Source organism: Pecten maximus, chromosome 5 (genome assembly GCF_902652985.1).
Source record: "Pecten maximus chromosome 5, xPecMax1.1, whole genome shotgun sequence".
NCBI classification, from domain to species: Eukaryota; Metazoa; Mollusca; class Bivalvia; order Pectinida; family Pectinidae; genus Pecten; species Pecten maximus.
In genome coordinates, this window is record NC_047019.1 from 27,517,505 (window position 1) to 27,538,364 (window position 20,860).

At 35.3% G+C, this 20,860-nt stretch overlaps 1 protein-coding gene across 1 annotated transcript in view; it reads right to left on the reverse strand.

The window, feature by feature from the left end:
• Window positions 1–523: 523 nt before the first annotated feature.
• The window catches only part of LOC117327709 (phospholipase D1-like), a gene marked incomplete at its 3' end in the record, with an annotated part of 78,912 nt that continues 58,575 nt past the window's right edge, over window positions 524–20,860 (reverse strand). Inside the window, 10 exon segments of the mRNA XM_033884827.1 lie at window positions 524–634; window positions 925–1,038; window positions 1,693–1,811; window positions 2,204–2,349; window positions 5,853–5,935; window positions 7,474–8,766; window positions 9,424–9,487; window positions 10,295–10,434; window positions 11,026–11,139; window positions 12,260–12,341. Coding sequence (XP_033740718.1) covers window positions 524–634; window positions 925–1,038; window positions 1,693–1,811; window positions 2,204–2,349; window positions 5,853–5,935; window positions 7,474–8,766; window positions 9,424–9,487; window positions 10,295–10,434; window positions 11,026–11,139; window positions 12,260–12,341 — 2,266 coding nt within the window.

The following is a 20,860-nucleotide window of genomic DNA, read 5'->3' on the forward strand; positions in this document are numbered from 1 at the left end:
GATTAAATGAGAAATCCCCTGGTGACAAGTTCTGGTCTATATAATGTGATACAGTAAATGAGAAATCCCCTGGTGACAAGTTCTGGTCTATATAATGTGATACAGTAAATGAGAAATCCCCTGGTGACAAGTTCTGGTCTATATAATGTGATACAGTAAATGAGAAATCCCCTGGTGACAAGTTCTGGTCTATATAATGTGATACAGTAAATGAGAAATCCCCTGGTGACAAGTTCTGGTCTATATAATGTGATACAGTAAATGAGAAATCCCCTGGTGACAAGTTCTGGTCTATATAATGTGATACAGTAAATGAGAAATCCCCTGGTGACAAGTTCTAGTCTATATAACGTGATACAGTAAATGAGAAATCCCCTGGTGACAAGTTCTGGTCTATATAATGTGATACAGTAAATGAGAAATCCCCTGGTGACAAGTTCTGGTCTATATAATGTGATACAGTAAATGAGAAATCCCCGGTGATTCTGAAACATGTACTCCCTATTGTGTGATGTGGACTCACCTCTATGTAGATATAGTGTTTGGCATTCTGTATGCAGCTCACATAGGCCTCGTGGATCGAGTTCTCTGTGGTCCTAATACCACATGACCATGCACAGGCACTTCGCAGGATCTAGAGGCGATTAAAAAAAAAAAACTATGGAAATGATGACAGTAAAAAGAAAATGTAAAAGAAAGAAAAATGTAGACATGAAATATATCAACAAATCTCAATGTATTCCCAAAACAAAAATCTACCCAACAAAAATTCAAAGACTAGAAATAAGATGTCCTAGTCTATAAAACTTGTAAAAAATTGATAAATCCCACGTTCCTTATTTCATACACAAATAGTTTTCTTTCAAACAACTTTCAATTAAATCCCCATGAAATGTAGGAGCTAGTTTCCCTCAGATCTCTCACCTGAGTTTTGACCTCCTCACAGAGGTCAAGGACAAGCTGTGGGATCTTGTAGTTGTGTCCGTAAGCTTTTGGCAACAGCAGAGGATAGTCACGGTTATTTTTTGCTTTCTCAACCTAGAGAGATTTGGAAAATATTTTTAAAGACATTTTCGATAAATATGTTCTGTATAGGGAAATGTAGACTTGTCACCTGTTTCTAGAATGTTAAAATTATAAATCAAATTGAGGATTACGATTTCAGTTTCAAGGATATGTCTGATCCTAAGTTTTAAACTAGGGGGAGATAATCCATTATTAGAAGTAAGTGGAACAATTCTAACAAAAAACTTGAGGGCTGGTGGCCAGTCTAATAAAGATACCCAAGTACTGTTATCAGAAAAACAAACACTCTACTTGTTTCAAATCTTTCACAATTTTTCTACCTTGATTTCACATTTCCCTGTAAATGGTTGATCTATTCGTGTTTTTGTATACACACAAGTACTGTGTGATCTATCAACAGGTATTTCCTTTGTACTATAAAATCTTATGATTGGCCAACACCTAGGAACACGTTCTGATCAAGAAAATCTCTTCAGATTAATTCCAAACATAAATCATCAACATAAATCATATAGAATTACTCTATCAATTCCTGGAAAGTGTGTTTTAATTCTTTTTTTGTATTTCTTAACAAATCAGCTGAAGTGACAAAATGCATACACTTACAATGATATACCGATAAGCTGCTCTGTAATTTTAGATAGCTATAAATACAATAGAGAATACCTTTGTAAAATTCCAGCGACCAATAAAATGCCTTGCTACATCCCTTGCTGCCTTTCCATACACTACTGATGCTATATCATGCCAGGGCATTCTGGGAGTAGCGGATCTATCAATGAAATCTGAAATAACAATCCACAGAGTTTACAAATTTCACTGATTTTATTTTCAGTTACCCTAGTGTTATATTTTTAGTACTTAACATAAGTGATTGTGACTGTATACAATTATTCATGACTTAACACTTTAAAAGTAAAACAATTTCTAACAGAAAACATTAAAAAGTATGATTTTCCAATAAAATTTATATTATATACCATATTTTTTTTTTAAATGTACCTCTGTTCCAAGTATAGTAATTGGACTTTTTGTCCAAAATTATGTCAAAATACAAAAGTCACGATCTGCATAATTGGGCATATTTCTAAAATGATACCTGAATTATTCACCATAATATTCAGTATTATGTGAAAATGACAAAAGAAAATAATTCTTTCGATAAATGTCAGTTTACCTTCAAATGGTCTCTCTAGGTTTTGAAAATCCTTATATATGAAGTTAACATAGTCTTTGCCAATCCAGAGCTTGGACGATCCCTTCAACCCTAACTCATCAATATTTATTTCACTGCTGGTGCGTTTCAGCTCTGCAGGTTTCAACCTTCAATGAATAAAATCTATATACTAAGTATGTTTAAATGGATATTTCTTACAATTGTACAAGTTATCATTTTTCACATTAAAAGTTTATGGATATGTTTAATTCTAGCGAGCTTTTAGAAGCAGGTATTTTTTCAAACAATATTTCTTTTATATGAATATAAGCTGCTAATTAGTCCACTATCAGCAAATGTGGGGACTACAGATAACATTGTGTCAGAAAGTCGCTAGCTTGTCCAGACTCTATCTTCTAATACTACTTGTCAATGGAATGTCATACTTGTCCAGGCTCTATCTTCTATACTACTTGTCAATGGAATGTCATACTTGGCCAGGCTCTAACTTCTATACTACTTGTCAATGGAATGTCATACTTGTCCAGGCTCTATCTTCTATACTACTTGTCAATGGAATGTCATACTTGGCCAGGCTCTATCTTCTAATACTACTTGTCAATGGAATGTCATACTTGGCCAGGCTCTATCTTCTATACTACTTGTCAATGGAATGTCATACTTGTCCAGGCTCTAACTTCTATACTACTTGTCAATGGAATGTCATACTTGGCCAGGCTCTATCTTCTAATACTACTTGTCAATGGAATATCATACTTGGCCAGGCTCTATCTTCTAATACTACTTGTCAATGGAATGTCATACTTGTCCTGGCTCTATCTTCTATACTACTTGTCAATGGAACGTCATACTTGGCCAGGCTCTATCTTCTATACTACTTGTCAATGGAATGTCATACTTGGCCAGGCTCTATCTTCTATACTACTTGTCAATGGAATGTCATACTTGGCCAGGCTCTATCTTCTATACTACTTGTCAATGGAATGTCATACTTGGCCAGGCTCTAACTTCTATACTACTTGTCAATGGAACGTCATACTTGGCCAGGCTCTATCTTCTAAAACTACTTGTCAATGGAATGTCATACTTGGCCAGGCTCTATCTTCTAAAACTACTTGTCAATGGAATGTCATACTTGGCCAGGCTCTATCTTCTAAAACTACTTGTCAATGGAATGTCATACTTGTCCAGGCTCTATCTTCTAAAACTACTTGTCAATGGAATGTCATACTTGGCCAGGCTCTATCTTCTATACTACTTGTCAATGGAATGTCATACTTGGCCAGGCTCTAACTTCTATACTACTTGTCAATGGAATGTCATACTTGGCCAGGCTCTATCTTCTAAAACTACTTGTCAATGGAATGTCATACTTGGCCAGGCTCTAACTTCTATACTACTTGTCAATGGAATGTCATACTTGCCCAGGCTCTATCTTCTAATACTACTTGTCAATGGAATGTCATACTTGTCCAGGCTCTAACTTCTATACTACTTGTCAATGGAATGTCATACTTGCCCAGGCTCTATCTTCTATACTACTTGTCAATGGAATGTCATACTTGTCCAGGCTCTAACTTCTAAAACTACTTGTCAATGGAATGTCATACTTGGCCAGGCTCTATCTTCTATACTACTTGTCAATGGAATGTCATACTTGTCCAGGCTCTATCTTCTAATACTACTTGTCAATGGAATGTCATAGCTTAGCCAGGCTCTTATACTTCAATATAGTTACTAATACTACTTGTCAATGGAATGTCATACTTAGCCAGGCTCTATCTTCTATACTACTTGTCAATGGAATGTCATACTTGGCCAGGCTCTATCTTCTATACTACTTGTCAATGGAATGTCATACTTGGCCAGGCTCTATCTTCTAATACTACTTGTCAATGGAATGTCATACTTGGCCAGGCTCTATCTTCAATACTACTTGTCAATGGAATGTCATACTTGTCCAGGCTCTATCTTCTAATACTACTTGTCAATGGAACGTCATACTTGGCCAGGCTCTAACTTCTATACTACTTGTCAATGGAATGTCATACTTGTCCAGGCTCTATCTTCTAATACTACTTGTCAATGGAATGTCATACTTGGCCAGGCTCTATCTTCTAATACTACTTGTCAATGGAATGTCATACTTGGCCAGGCTCTATCTTCTATATTACTTGTCAATGGAATGTCATACTTGGCCAGGCTCTATCTTCTGTACTACTTGTCAATGGAATGTCATACTTGTCCAGGCTCTATCTTCTATACTACTTGGCAATGGAATGTCATACTTGGCCAGGCTCTAACTTCTATACTACTTGTCAATGGAATGTCATACTTGGCCAGGCTCTATCTTCTATACTACTTGTCAATGGATTGTCACACTTGTCCAGGCTCTATCTTCTATACTACTTGTCAATGGAATGTCATACTTGGCCAGGCTCTATCTTCTGTACTACTTGTCAATGGAATGTCATACTTGTCCAGGCTCTATCTTCTATACTACTTGTCAATGGAATGTCATACTTGGCCAGGCTCTATCTTCTATACTACTTGTCAATGGATTGTCACACTTGGGGTATATGGGTCACCTTGGTGAGGCAGTTTGCCATACATCTCAAAAGTAGGTGACATTATGGCATACATTTTTCATCTTTGACTTTGTACATCAAATAAAATGTTTGTCCAGGCTCCAACTCCTACACTGGTAATCACTGAAACTTTATATTTGAGGGTATACAGGTTCCCCTTGGTGAAGCAGTGTGTCATGTATAAAAATGCCCTTGGTGAGGCAGTGTGTCATGTATTAAAATGCCCTTGGTGAGGCAGCGTGTCATGTATAAAAATGCCCTTGGTGAGGCAGTGTGTCATGTATAAAAATGCCCTTGGTGAGGCAGTGTGTCATGTATAAAAATGCCCTTGGTGAGGCAGTGTGTCATGTATAAAAATGCCCTTGGTGAGCCAGTGTCTCATGTATAAAAATGCCCTTGGTGAGGCAGTGTGTCATGCATAAAAATGCCCTTGGTGAGGCAGTATGTCATGTATAAAAATGCCTTTGGTGAGCCAGTGTGTCATGTATAAAAAGTGCATGTGCTTGTAGGTCACTCTGACCGACATTTTGATCTTTGTCCAATACCAAAGAAAAAAAAAATGTCCAGACTCTATTTCCTACATTTCCTGTCACTGCAAACTTCAGACTTGGTGTATGGGTTCACCTTTCTGTGTCATGTATCAAAAGTAGGTCACTCTGACATACATATTGACATTTGGCTAACATCAAAGAAAAAAATGTTCTGGCAGCTATCTCCTACACTAAAATCTTGTCACTGAATTTCATGCTTGGGGTCACTCTGACCTACATTATGACTTTAAGCCAATACGAAAGAAAAAATGTGAGCTCAATCTCATACACTACTCATCAGAGAAACTCCATTCATGAAGTATGGGTTCACTTACGTGAGGTGGTGTGTCATATGTATCAAACGTTTATCCAGGCTCTGTCTACTACAACTGTACATGACTTCACACTTGGCATATCAGTTCACCTTATTTATTACAAATTGATAATCTATGCATTCTTGGCATATAATTTCATATGAGGTAGGGGACTTTAATTCGCAGAATTGTCTTATTGAAAAAACAAAACACGTACTCATCTGTGATGTACATTTCATCCAAACTTGTGAGGCTGTCACGATGGTGGGAGCTTTTAAATCGCTCGTGTAAATTGTGTCTCTGTGAAAAAAATATAAAAAAGCAAAGTACATTTAAGTTTTGTGTTATATTTAGAATACCATAATAAAAATCACGAAATAAATAAACTCTCCATCATAATCCTGATCCTTTTGTATATGCTTAAGTGTACATGCTATATAAACTGGTTTAATAGGACCACAGGAAATAAAGTAGTGTGGATTGAAATGGGTAATTACTACTAGTGAAGAGATACAACTGAATACAGAATAGTATTTTAATTAATACCTAATATGTTAATGCTCATATTTATCTAAAACAAAAGGCATTAGGAAGTCAAAGATTGCCTAAAGAATATATTTGGTAAAATTTTACTGTAAAATAATTATTAACTCTAGATATTCCAGAAATCACAGGAATGTCTCTACCACAATAAAGATTTGTATTTTAGTAAGCAACAGTTTCACTGAGTTACTGAGAAAAATCCAATCACATGACCTTTGACCTGAGGACGTGACCTTCATGTGACCTCTTTACACAAGCAATAAACCATTGTACCAAATAAGGTCATAGTCATAAGAACAGAAGCTATTGCACTGAAACCAAATTGTTACAGTTATTGTAGGATTTGTAATCTATATCATTAATCTTTGATCCACAATCACACGTGTCCCCTCCACAAGAGCAAATTCAAAGCATGTACCAAATATGGGCATGGTCATCCAAAGAGTCTGAGAACAAAAATTATTACATGGAAACTAAAACATGACTATTTATTCTTAGTAACAGATCACATGACCTTTGACCCATGGACTACAAAAACGAATTCACATAAGCAACATCATAAGAACAGAAAATATACATACAGTAATTGCACAGAAACAATTAAAGGGTTGGTACTTATTTTTTACTTTTTAGTGACAGATCATGTGACCTTTGACCTACATCAGAGAAAGCAATCCTATGCATCCCCTCCAAACAAGTAATATATGTACTAAATCAAGATAGAACACCGAAGTTAACAAAAATAGTATGTGTCCACACACCTGTGACACAAGTATGGAAAAAATTTAGTAACAAGGTGACAGCCATCTTTGGTCCCATGGGAACAGACCAGGGGAAGTGTAGGTGGTAGTGATATACTTATAGTTAACGAAGGAAGTGTTAATTCAGCAATGAGGGTGGATGGTGTGCCATCAGACTGGCAGATGAAGATCAGACAAGTAATTTCCCAAATCCATCAGTAAAAGAGTTCAACCTCACAGTTTTCAATGTACATTTGTACAGTGGGCCCTCGATAATTCGGACACCTTTGTCCCCAACCCAAACTATCCAAATCACGTTTTCCAGACTGCCAAATTTTGTTGACTGGATTGTAAGTTTTCTGGACTATCCTCATCTGGATTATTGCGGGCGGTCCACTGTTATTACATTAATTTCTGAATATTTCAACTTCTCAATGACTAAATATTACTTGTCACATAAAAACTGTTTCCAATCAACTGCTAACTAGGTAAGTTAGAAAATGTTCACAATCAAAAACAATTAATAACTGCTTGATTACTAGCAGAATGACTTACAATTTTATCTCTAAGTCGGGCAGGTGAATGAGGCCCTCTTTCCTCTCCATCTGGTAGAGGTGTCTTCTCTTGTGGCCGTCGAACAGCTGACTCAAATTTCTGAATATTCAGCACAAGTTTCCATTTCCGCATTAAATTTTCACTGTCGTCAGTCTGGTCAATGCGATCTCCATCGTTGTTGTTTTGTTCTCGATGTCTCTGTAATGACCGGCGTAGTTTCCTCATGGCCCAACTATCCCGGCCTCCACTATCAGCTAAACCCTCTCCCTGAGATTCAGTATGAACTCTCTTTGCTACTGCTTCATCATCTTCCTGGATAAGATGCGAGTCGCCATTCTCATCCACAACATATTTACTGGAGGAAGGCATTCGTTTGAAACTTTTCAATTGCACATTTTTATCTCCTGATTGGGAGTCTGTTGATTTATCTACAACACTACCAGAAAGTTCTAAATTTTTACTTGTTTTAGCAGCAGATGTCCTCTTACCACCAAAGTTCCACAAGTGTCGTTTGGTAGGACTCGTGGTGCCTGTAACAGAATCACATTGGACAGAGTTTTCTTCAGAAAAGTTTACCTTTTTAATTTGGTCACATTTTTCACTGTCCTTACTTTTCTTTGACATTAATTTGACACGGTCTGCTGACTTTCCATTCTTTACCTGCTCCTCTTCTCCTTGCAGTATAACAGATTTTCCTTGTAAATCCCCGACCTCTAAAGCACTGGATGGATCAAGTGTTCCATTTACAGTTGACCCTTCGTCAAGTGGCTTTGACCCTTGGCTATCATGATGTATTAAGGCCTTTATGACCTCTTGATTGTCTGAGTCTGAACTTTCTGTATTTGTATCCATTTTTTTCTCAGATTTCAACAAATATGTGTATTCTTCCTCCTCCATTGAAGAGTTGGAGTAACTATGTCGATTTTCAGATGTTCGGCATTTGTGACAACTACACTCCTCTGAATCATTTCCTTCATCAACATTTGTTTTGTCAACTTCCTTTTTCACTGGACAATCTTTTGTTTTTTTCACTTCCTGATCAGTGCTGACTCCTTGTGGTGAGTTGATTGATGATTTTTGCATTTCCTGTTCAGTGCTGCTCCCATGTGGCAGATTGCTTGATGTTGTTTTCACTTCCTCTTCAGTGCTGCCCCCTTGTGGTGGAATTATTGATGGTACTTTCTCCTCACTAGGTGAAGACAAAGGACTAGGAGGGCTTATTTTCAGTGAAATTCCGGACTGGTTCAAAACATCTTCCTCCTCCTCTACTTTTTCCTGAGATTGCAATTTTACCTGGAATGACAACAGAACCGTTATAATAAACGTTTGTGCAATTATAAACGGCATCTTTTCTATTTAACTATGAGAAGATATGTATCAAATATTATTCAAAAGTAAATTTCATTATAATTTTTTGATAGATAATTTTGAATAAGTACAGGATAGCTTCCAAAGCTTTTAATTCCAGATTCTTTTATGCGGAAAAGAGGGTCTAATATGCAGCTGTGTTACTCAGCCTAAAAATTACTGGAAAATTCAACATTATGGGCAATGACCTTGAGAGTCAAGAGTCTCATTCTTCAGCATGCTCCTTTCAATAGACCCTAAATACTGGATTTAACACATTGATTACCCACCTGTCCATTACAAATGAAAGGCAGTGTTTTCTCAATGTACACCACAGGGTGATCCCATTTTTACTAAGGAAGAGATGACTATCTTACAGGTAGGGAAAGCTAGCACCATGCCTTGGGTTGGCCTGGTGCCGAACTGTTATACCATGGCTGAGATACCCCTCTTCATGTAACAGACCCAAGCGAAATTCTATTTCTGCATAATGTCATGGATTTAATTTCTAAATGTTCAAGAGAGTTAACAATTCTTACTTAAAATTTTATAAAGAAAAGAACAAAGTGGTAATAAATCAACAAAAATTAGTTATCTATGTACCTTGATTTCTTTTTGTGAGTTCTGATTGGTTGACTCATAAACAATACAGCCAAGATCAGTCAATCTGTAATCAAACAAATTAATCAGTAATGTGTAAATATTTCATCCCTATATTTGCTTTCATTTGGTGAGTTGGATGCAAAACATACACCTTAATGAAAAGATATCAACTAGATAAGAATAACATATTGATTTATAACCATATTAGGAAATCAATATATTAGTCCACACCTACATGAATTATCAGTCTCTTAAACAAGGGCCCAATGGGCCTGAATCGCTCACCTGCTATCCAGTGATCCTTTTTAGACATTAACATAATTAAGAACAAGTGTATCACAGACCAGATCACAAGGTCTTTCAGTTATAAGAAAAGGTGAATATTGGTAATTGAGAACAAATCACGGAAATTATTTTAATCTACCGGTATTGACCCCTGTGACTTGGAATAAAGGTCAAGGTCATTTATCTGAACAATCCTGGTAGCCCTTCATTCGAGCATGTTACAGACCTAATATTAGGTCTTTGGACCACTTGGGTATCAAGAAGAAGTTGTTTAAAGATTTTAGCATATTTGTCCCCTGTGGCCTTGAAGGAAGGTCAAGGCCATCCATTTCAAGAAACTTGGTAGCCATTTTCCTCAGCATGCTACAAACCTAATATCAGATCTCTGGGCCTATTGGTTAAGGAGAAGAAGTTGAAAATGTAAATTGTTTACGACGCACGACGGAAAAAACACGACGCTGAACAAAAGGCGATCACAATAAGTCAGCTTAGACTCTGTCTCAGCTGACCTAAAAACCTGTTCATCATATCAGTATAATTGTTTTTATGCAGACCAAGAGAAGACAACTCTAGATTTTATACTTACTTATGGTGATTATCATCCCACCGTCCATAGCACAGATCAATTCCACCAACAAAGGCAATCTTTTGGTCGACAACAACAAGCTTTTCGTGGTGAGCCCAGAGCAAGACACCACTGCCAATGTGGTCAGGATGGCGTAAAACCTGTAGTCAAAGGTCAGAGGATTATTCAGTCAAGATCAATGAAACAAATAAATATTACAGTGCATTTTATAAAACATTAGATTTGTGGTCATTCATCCAGGAAAGCTTTGCCATGATCCAAGTTAAACTAGAGAGTTTTTCAGTTGTGAAACGTCCACAAAAATCACACTTAAGTTCCTTTCCCTCAAGAATTCTGTATTTCCGTTGACACATATACTACTTTGAATTTCATGACATTTGTAAAATAGTATATGCATATGCTTCCATTTTAATGGAAACAGAACTATCTTAAAATGAAAATTCCAATTAATTTTCAGACTGTGGATGTTGAAAATGCTTTACAAACTTGTAATGTGTAAAAATAAATGTTTCTAAATGTCACAGTTTAACTCCAATTGAATGTAACACTTAAAAATACTTTAAAAACCAGCACCCTAAAACAAAAACGAAATTATTGTTACTTAATTATCACAGACTCAACAAACTGATTGTAAGTCTGCAAACTTTACCCAAAGTGTACCCCACCATGCCTGGTCATCAGAGACAGATGGATGGACGAACAGACAGACATGGTTTTAGACTCAGTCTCACCTTGATGTTCTCTGGACACTTGCTCATGAGCACATGTTTACTGTAGATACTTAGTAGATTTACTGCCATTGACATCTCTTTATACAGTAGGATAAAGATCTTCACACCCTGTTGCTGGAGATGGATAACAAAAATAATATTGATACAAAATATTGGTCAAGGTGCTAAATCAATTATTCATTCTTACGAACATTAGATTATGTAGAAAGTAACATGAAAATCTAAATTACAAAATTTTCATTCAAAGTGTTATAAATGCCCACTACAAATATTGTTATTATAATATAATTGCTTTCATTGTTGCAATTGTGAAAAATATTAATATTCTTTTATACTCGTAAAGTATGCTATATTTAACAGGAAACCATTCAATTCTCTACTTATTTCATCATTAAAGATGAAAAAATGAGAAAAAATTCCTCGCTTTAAAATAAGAGAGAATCAGTAAGATAATCTGTGACATATCAACTCTGATAACATTATACCAATATATAAGATTTACAACAAGACTTCACCATTTTTAATAAACTGCTCAATGCAATTTCAACAGTTTTCTATTGTTAACTGTTTTACTTACAAAACTATTGTAAAAGGAGAATTAGCTTATTAAAAACTTCAATATTTATTTTTCGAAATGCAGCAGAGTAGCCCTTTATTCCACCTTCAGCTAAATTTTCAGATGTGTCATGCCCATCAGTACTGAACAAGTTATCGAGAATTTCCATGAATTTAATCTCGAGAAAAAAGCATCAGCATCCTTGACTCTTGTATATCTGATCAAATTCAAAATGAGGCATGCATGTACCTATGCTACCTGCCAAATATGAGCAATATCCCTTGCTTGGTTTCAGAGAAGAAGTCATTTATATTAATAGAGCCAAACTGACCCCTTTTAGCCCCGCCCCTCAGACCCCGGGGGGTCAGCCCCACCATTTGTACAATTTTGAGTCCTCACCCCATAGGGATGCTTCTGACCATTTGGTCAAATTCTGATATGTGGTTATGAAGAAGAAGTCAATTACTGACGGACGGACGGACGGACGGACGACAGATGCTACAGTATGCATAAGCTCACCTTGGTCCTTTGGACCAGGTGAGCTAAAACCAAATGAAAGAACAAGTTATTTATGCAGAAAAAACACTATTATTCTTTGTTGTTAAAGTTCAATTTCAAAATGAAAACTATTCAAATTGTTATCTATATTTGTAACTGTTTATAATTTTATATACATACTGCTTTTCTTTCTAACAAAATGTCAAGCCTCCATGTGTTGCCATCAGTGACCGGTCGCTTGAGGTACACCTGGGGGCTCAACCTGAAAAGATAATGATATCAATATATTCATTAAGACTGGTGAATCCAATTAAATTTATTTTCATTTCAGCTAAAGATTTGTTTTTCTTTTTAAATATTGTCATGTCTATCTGAACAAAGTTGTTTTCCTTGCTTATAAAATCTTAACGAAAGTCATAATCATCAAAATGATTGATTCAAAGCACTAATATACATATCTTCTGAGGAAACAAGCAAATTATTTATGTAATGTAGACTATAGTGATGTAGAATGTATCTATACTCTTATGAATGCAATAAAAATTCACAAAGCCTTATAATGGGATACTACAGGAACCCCTTTCTGATTCATACAATCAAATGGAACCACTTTACGACTCATATACAGCAACCTGGAACCTCTTTATAACTCATTCAACAAGGAATCCCTTTTATAACTCATTCTACAAGGAATCCTTTTATAACTCATTCTACAAGGAATCCCTTTATAACTCATCCAACAAGGAATCCCTTTATCACTCATTCAACAAGGAATCCCTTTATAACTCATTCTACAAGGAATCCCTTTATAACTCATTCAACAAGGAATCCCTTTATAACTCATTCTACAAGGAATCCCTTTATAACTCATTCTACAAGGAATCCCTTTATAACACATACAACAAGGAATCCCTTTATCACTCATTCAACAAGGAATCCCTTTATAACTCATATAACAAGGAATCCCTTTATAACTCATTCTACAAGGAATCCCTTTATAACTCATTCTACAAGGAATCCCTTTATAAATCATTCAACAAGGAATCCCTTTATAACTCATATAACAAGGAATCCCTTTATAACTCATTCTACAAGGAATCCCTTTATAATTCATTCTACAAGGAATCCCTTTATAACTCATATAACAAGGAATCCCTTTATAACTCATATAACAAGGAATCCCTTTCTAACTTATTCAACAAAGAATCCCTTTATAACTCATTCAACAAGGAATCCCTTTATAACTCATCCAACAAGGAATCCCTTTATCACTCATTCAACAATGAATCCCTTTATAACTCATTCAACAAGGAATCCCTTTATAACTCATCCAACAAGGAATCCCTTTATCACTCATTCAACAAGGAATCCCTTTATCACTCATTCAACAAGGAATCCCTTTATAACTCATTCAACAAGGAATCCCTTTATAACTCATCCAACAAGGAATATTCCCTTTATAACTCATTCAACAATGAATCCCTTTATGACTCATACAACAAGGAATCCCTTTATGACTCATTCTACAAGGAATCCCTTTATAACTCATCCAACAAGGAATCCCTTTATAACTCATCCAACAAGGAATCCCTTTATAACTCATTCAACAAGGAATCCCTTTATAACTCATTCTACAAGGAATCCCTTTATAACTCATACAAGGAATCCCTTTATAACTCATACAACAAGGAATCCCTTTATAACTCATTCAACAATGAATCCCTTTATCACTCATTCAACAAGGAATCCCTTTATAACTCATACAACAAGGAATCCCTTTATAACTCATTCTACAAGAAATCCCTTTATAACTCATTCAACAAGGAATCCCTTTATGACTCATTCTACAAGGAATCCCTTTATAACTCATCCAACAAGGAATCCCTTTATAACTCATCCAACAAGGAATCCCTTTATCACTCATACAACAAGGAATCCCTTTATAACTCATTCAACAAGGAATCCCTTTATGACTCATTCTACAAGGAATCCCTTTATAACTCATCCAACAAGGAATCCCTTTATAACTCATTCAACAAGGAATCCCTTTATAACTCATACAACAAGGAATCCCTTTATAACTCATTCAACAAGGAATCCCTTTATAACTCATTCTACAAGGAATCCCTTTATAACTCATTCAACAAGGAATCCCTTTATAACTCATTCAACAAGGAATCCCTTTATAACTCATTCAACAAGGAATCCCTTTATAACTCATATACAACAAGGAATCCCTTTATAACACATTCTGCAAGGAATCCCTTTATAACTCATTCAACAAGGAATCCCTTTATAACTCATCCAACAAGGAATCCCTTTATAACTCATCCAACAAGGAATCCCTTTATCACTCATTCAACAAGGAATCCCTTTATCACTCATTCAACAAGGAATCCCTTTATAACTCATTCAACAAGGAATCCCTTTATAACTCATCAAACAAGGAATCCCTTTATAACTCATTCAACAATGAATCCCTTTATGACTCATACAACAAGGAATCCCTTTATGACTCATACAACAAGGAATCCCTTTATAACTCATTCAACAAGGAATCCCTTTATAACTCATCCAACAAGGAATCCCTTTATCACTCATTCAACAATGAATCCCTTTATAACTCATTCAACAAGGAATCCCTTTATAACTCATCCAACAAGGAATCCCTTTATCACTCATTCAACAAGGAATCCCTTTATCACTCATTCAACAAGGAATCCCTTTATAACTCATTCAACAAGGAATCCCTTTATAACTCATCCAACAAGGAATCCCTTTATAACTCATTCAACAATGAATCCCTTTATGACTCATACAACAAGGAATCCCTTTATGACTCATTCAACAAGGAATCCCTTTATGACTCATACAAGGAATCCCTTTATAACTCATACAAGGAATCCCTTTATAACTCCTTCTACAAGGAATCCCTTTATAACTCATTCAACAAGGACTCCCTTTATAACTCATTCAACAAGGAATCCCTTTATAACTCACTCAACAAGGAATCCCTTTATAACTCATTCAACAAGGAATCCCTTTATAACTCATTCAACAAGGAATCCCTTTATAACTCATTCTACAAGGACTCCCTTTATAACTCATATAACAAGGAATCCCTTTATAACTCATTCTACAATGAATCCCTTTATAACTCATTCAACAAGGAATCCCTTTATAACTCATTCTACAAGGAATCCCTTTATAACTCATTCTACAAGGAATCCCTTTATAACTCATTCAACAAGGAATCCCTTTATCACTCATTCAACAAGGAATCCCTTTATAACTCATTCAACAAGGAATCCCTTTATAACTCATCCAACAAGGAATCCCTTTATCACTCATTCAACAATGAATCCCTTTATAACTCATTCAACAAGGAATCCCTTTATAACTCATCCAACAAGGAATCCCTTTATCACTCATTCAACAAGGAATCCCTTTATCACTCATTCAACAAGGAATCCCTTTATAACTCATTCAACAAGGAATCCCTTTATAACTCATCCAACAAGGAATCCCTTTATAACTCATTCAACAATGAATCCCTTTATGACTCATACAACAATGAATCCCTTTATGACTCATTCAACAAGGAATCCCTTTATAACTCATACAAGGAATCCCTTTATAACTCATTCTACAAGGAATCCCTTTATGACTCATACAACAAGGAATCCCTTTATGACTCATTCTACAAGGAATCCCTTTATAACTCATTCAACAAGGAATCCCTTTATAACTCATACAACAAGGAATCCCTTTATAACTCATTCTACAAGGAATCCCTTTATAACTCATACAACAAGGAATCCCTTTATAACTCATTCTACAAGGAATCCCTTTATAAATCATTCAACAAGGAATCCCTTTATAACTCATATAACAAGGAATCCCTTTATAACTCATTCTACAAGGAATCCCTTTATAACTCATATAACAAGGAATCCCTTTATAACTCATATAACAAGGAATCCCTTTCTAACTTATTCAACAAGGAATCCCTTTATAACTCATTCAACAAGGAATCCCTTTATAACTCATCCAACAAGGAATCCCTTTATCACTCATTCAACAATGAATCCCTTTATAACTCATTCAACAAGGAATCCCTTTATAACTCATCCAACAAGGAATCCCTTTATCACTCATTCAACAAGGAATCCCTTTATCACTCATTCAACAAGGAATCCCTTTATAACTCATTCAACAAGGAATCCCTTTATAACTCATCCAACAAGGAATCCCTTTATAACTCATTCAACAATGAATCCCTTTATGACTCATTCAACAAGGAATCCCTTTATAACTCATACAAGGAATCCCTTTATAACTCATTCTACAAGGAATCCCTTTATGACTCATACAACAAGGAATCCCTTTATGACTCATTCTACAAGGATTCCCTTTATAACTCATACAACAAGGAATCCCTTTATGACTCATACAAGGAATCCCTTTATGACTCATACAACAAGGAATCCCTTTATAACTCATTCAACAAGGAATCCCTTTATAACTCATTCAACAAGGAATCCCTTTATAACTCATACAACAAGGAATCCCTTTATAACTCATTCAACAAGGAATCCCTTTATAACTCATACAACAAGGAATCCCTTTATAACTCATTCAACAAGGAATCCCTTTATAACTCATACAACAAGGAATCCTTTTATAACTCATTCAACAAGGAATCCCTTTATAACTCATTCTACAAGGAATCCCTTTATAACTCATTCAACAAGGAATCCCTTTATAACTCATTCAACAAGGAATCCCTTTATAACTCATTCAACAAGGAATCCCTTTATAACTCATATACAACAAGGAATCCCTTTATAACACATTCTGCAAGGAATCCCTTTATAACTCATTCTACAAGGAATCCCTTTATAACTCATCCAACAAGGAATCCCTTTATAACTCATCCAACAAGGAATCCCTTTATCACTCATTCAACAAGGAATCCCTTTATCACTCATTCAACAAGGAATCCCTTTATAACTCATTCAACAAGGAATCCCTTTATAACTCATCCAACAAGGAATCCCTTTATAACTCATTCAACAATGAATCCCTTTATGACTCATACAACAAGGAATCCCTTTATGACTCATACAACAAGGAATCCCTTTATAACTCATTCAACAAGGAATCCCTTTATAACTCATACAACAAGGAATCCCTTTATAACTCATTCTACAAGGAATCCCTTTATAAATCATTCAACAAGGAATCCCTTTATAACTCATATAACAAGGAATCCCTTTATAACTCATTCTACAAGGAATCCCTTTATAACTCACATAACAAGGAATCCCTTTATAACTCATTCTACAAGGAATCCCTTTATAATTCATTCTAGAAGGAATCCCTTTATAACTCATATAACAAGGAATCCCTTTATAACTCATATAACAAGGAATCCCTTTCTAACTTATTCAACAAAGAATCCCTTTATAACTCATTCAACAAGGAATCCCTTTATAACTCATCCAACAAGGAATCCCTTTATCACTCATTCAACAATGAATCCCTTTATAACTCATTCAACAAGGAATCCCTTTATAACTCATCCAACAAGGAATCCCTTTATCACTCATTCAACAAGGAATCCCTTTATCACTCATTCAACAAGGAATCCCTTTATAACTCATTCAACAAGGAATCCCTTTATAACTCATCCAACAAGGAATCCCTTTATAACTCATTCAACAATGAATCCCTTTATGACTCATACAACAAGGAATCCCTTTATGACTCATTCAACAAGGAATCCCTTTATGACTCATACAAGGAATCCCTTTATAACTCATACAACAAGGAATCCCTTTATAACTCCTTCTACAAGGAATCCCTTTATAACTCATTCAACAAGGACTCCCTTTATAACTCATTCAACAAGGAATCCCATTATAACTCACTCAACAAGGAATCCCTTTATAACTCATTCAACAAGGAATCCCTTTATAACTCATTCAACAAGGAATCCCTTTATAACTCATTCTACAAGGACTCCCTTTATAACTCATATAACAAGGAATCCCTTTATAACTCATTCTACAATGAATCCCTTTATAACTCATTCAACAAGGAATCCCTTTATAACTCATTCTACAAGGAATCCCTTTATAACTCATTCTACAAGGAATCCCTTTATAACTCATTCAACAAGGAATCCCTTTATCACTCATTCAACAAGGAATCCCTTTATAACTCATTCAACAAGGAATCCCTTTATAACTCATCCAACAAGGAATCCCTTTATCACTCATTCAACAATGAATCCCTTTATAACTCATTCAACAAGGAATCCCTTTATAACTCATCCAACAAGGAATCCCTTTATCACTCATTCAACAAGGAATCCCTTTATCACTCATTCAACAAGGAATCCCTTTATAACTCATTCAACAAGGAATCCCTTTATAACTCATCCAACAAGGAATCCCTTTATAACTCATTCAACAATGAATCCCTTTATGACTCATACAACAATGAATCCCTTTATGACTCATTCAACAAGGAATCCCTTTATAACTCATACAAGGAATCCCTTTATAACTCATTCTACAAGGAATCCCTTTATGACTCATACAACAAGGAATCCCTTTATGACTCATTCTACAAGGAATCCCTTTATAACTCATTCAACAAGGAATCCCTTTATCACTCATACAACAAGGAATCTCTTTATAACTCATTCTACAAGGAATCCCTTTATAACTCATACAACAAGGAATCCCTTTATAACTCATTCTACAAGGAATCCCTTTATAAATCATTCAACAAGGAATCCCTTTATAACTCATATAACAAGGAATCCCTTTATAACTCATTCTACAAGGAATCCCTTTATAACTCATATAACAAGGAATCCCTTTATAACTCATATAACAAGGAATCCCTTTCTAACTTATTCAACAAGGAATCCCTTTATAACTCATTCAACAAGGAATCCCTTTATAACTCATCCAACAAGGAATCCCTTTATCACTCATTCAACAATGAATCCCTTTATAACTCATTCAACAAGGAATCCCTTTATAACTCATCCAACAAGGAATCCCTTTATCACTCATTCAACAAGGAATCCCTTTATCACTCATTCAACAAGGAATCCCTTTATAACTCATTCAACAAGGAATCCCTTTATAACTCATCCAACAAGGAATCCCTTTATAACTCATTCAACAATGAATCCCTTTATGACTCATTCAACAAGGAATCCCTTTATAACTCATACAAGGAATCCCTTTATAACTCATTCTACAAGGAATCCCTTTATGACTCATACAACAAGGAATCCCTTTATGACTCATTCTACAAGGATTCCCTTTATAACTCATACAACAAGGAATCCCTTTATGACTCATACAAGGAATCCCTTTATGACTCATACAACAAGGAATCCCTTTATAACTCATTCAACAAGGAATCCCTTTATAACTCATTCAACAAGGAATCCCTTTATAACTCATACAACAAGGAATCCCTTTATAACTCATTCAACAAGGAATCCCTTTATAACTCATACAACAAGGAATCCCTTTATAACTCATTCAACAAGGAATCCCTTTATAACTCATACAACAAGGAATCCTTTTATAACTCATTCAACAAGGAATCCCTTTATAACTCATTCTACAAGGAATCCCTTTATAACTCATTCAACAAGGAATCCCTTTATAACTCATTCAACAAGGAATGCCTTTATAACTCATTCAACAAGGAATCCCTTTATAACTCATATACAACAAGGAATCCCTTTATAACACATTCTGCAAGGAATCCCTTTATAACTCATTCTACAAGGAATCCCTTTATAACTCATCCAACAAGGAATCCCTTTATAATTCATACAACAAGGAATCCCTTTATAACTCATACAACAAGGAATCCCTTTATAACTCACTCAACAAGGAATCCCTTTATAACTCATTCAACAAGGAATCCCTTTATAACTCATCCAACAAGGAATCCCTTTATAACTCATTCTACAAGGAATCCCTTTATAACTCATTCTACAAGGAATCCCTTTATAACTCATTCTACAAGGAATCCCTTTATAACTCATTCTACAAGGAATCCCTTTATAACTCATTCAACAAGGAATCCCTTTATCACTCATTCAACAAGGAATCCCTTTATAACTCATTCTACAAGGAATCCCTTTATAACTCATTCTACAAGGAATCCCTTTATAACTCATTCTACAAGGAATCCCTTTATAACTCATTCTACAAGGAATCCCTTTATCACTCATTCAACAAGGAATCCCTTTATCACTCATTCAACAAGGAATCCCTTTATAACTCATCCAACAAGGAATCCCTTTATAACTCATTCAACAATGAATCCCTTTATGACTCATTCTACAATGAATCCCTTTATAACTCATTCTACAAGGAATCCCTTTATAACTCATTCTACAAGGAATCCCTTTATAAATCATTCAACAAGGAATCCCTTTATAACTCATACAAGGAATCCCTTTATAACTCATTCTACAAGGAATCCCTTTATAACTCATTCAACAAGGAATCCCTTTATAACTCATTCTACAAGGAATCCCTTTATAAATCATTCAACAAGGAATCCCTTTATGACTCATTCAACAAGGAATCCCTTTATAACTCATTCAACAAGGAATCCCTTTATAACTCATTCTACAAGGAATCCCTTTATGACTCATTCAACAAGGAATCCCTTTATAACTCATTCTACAAGGAATCCCTTTTTTAACTCATTCAACAAGGAATCCCTTTATAA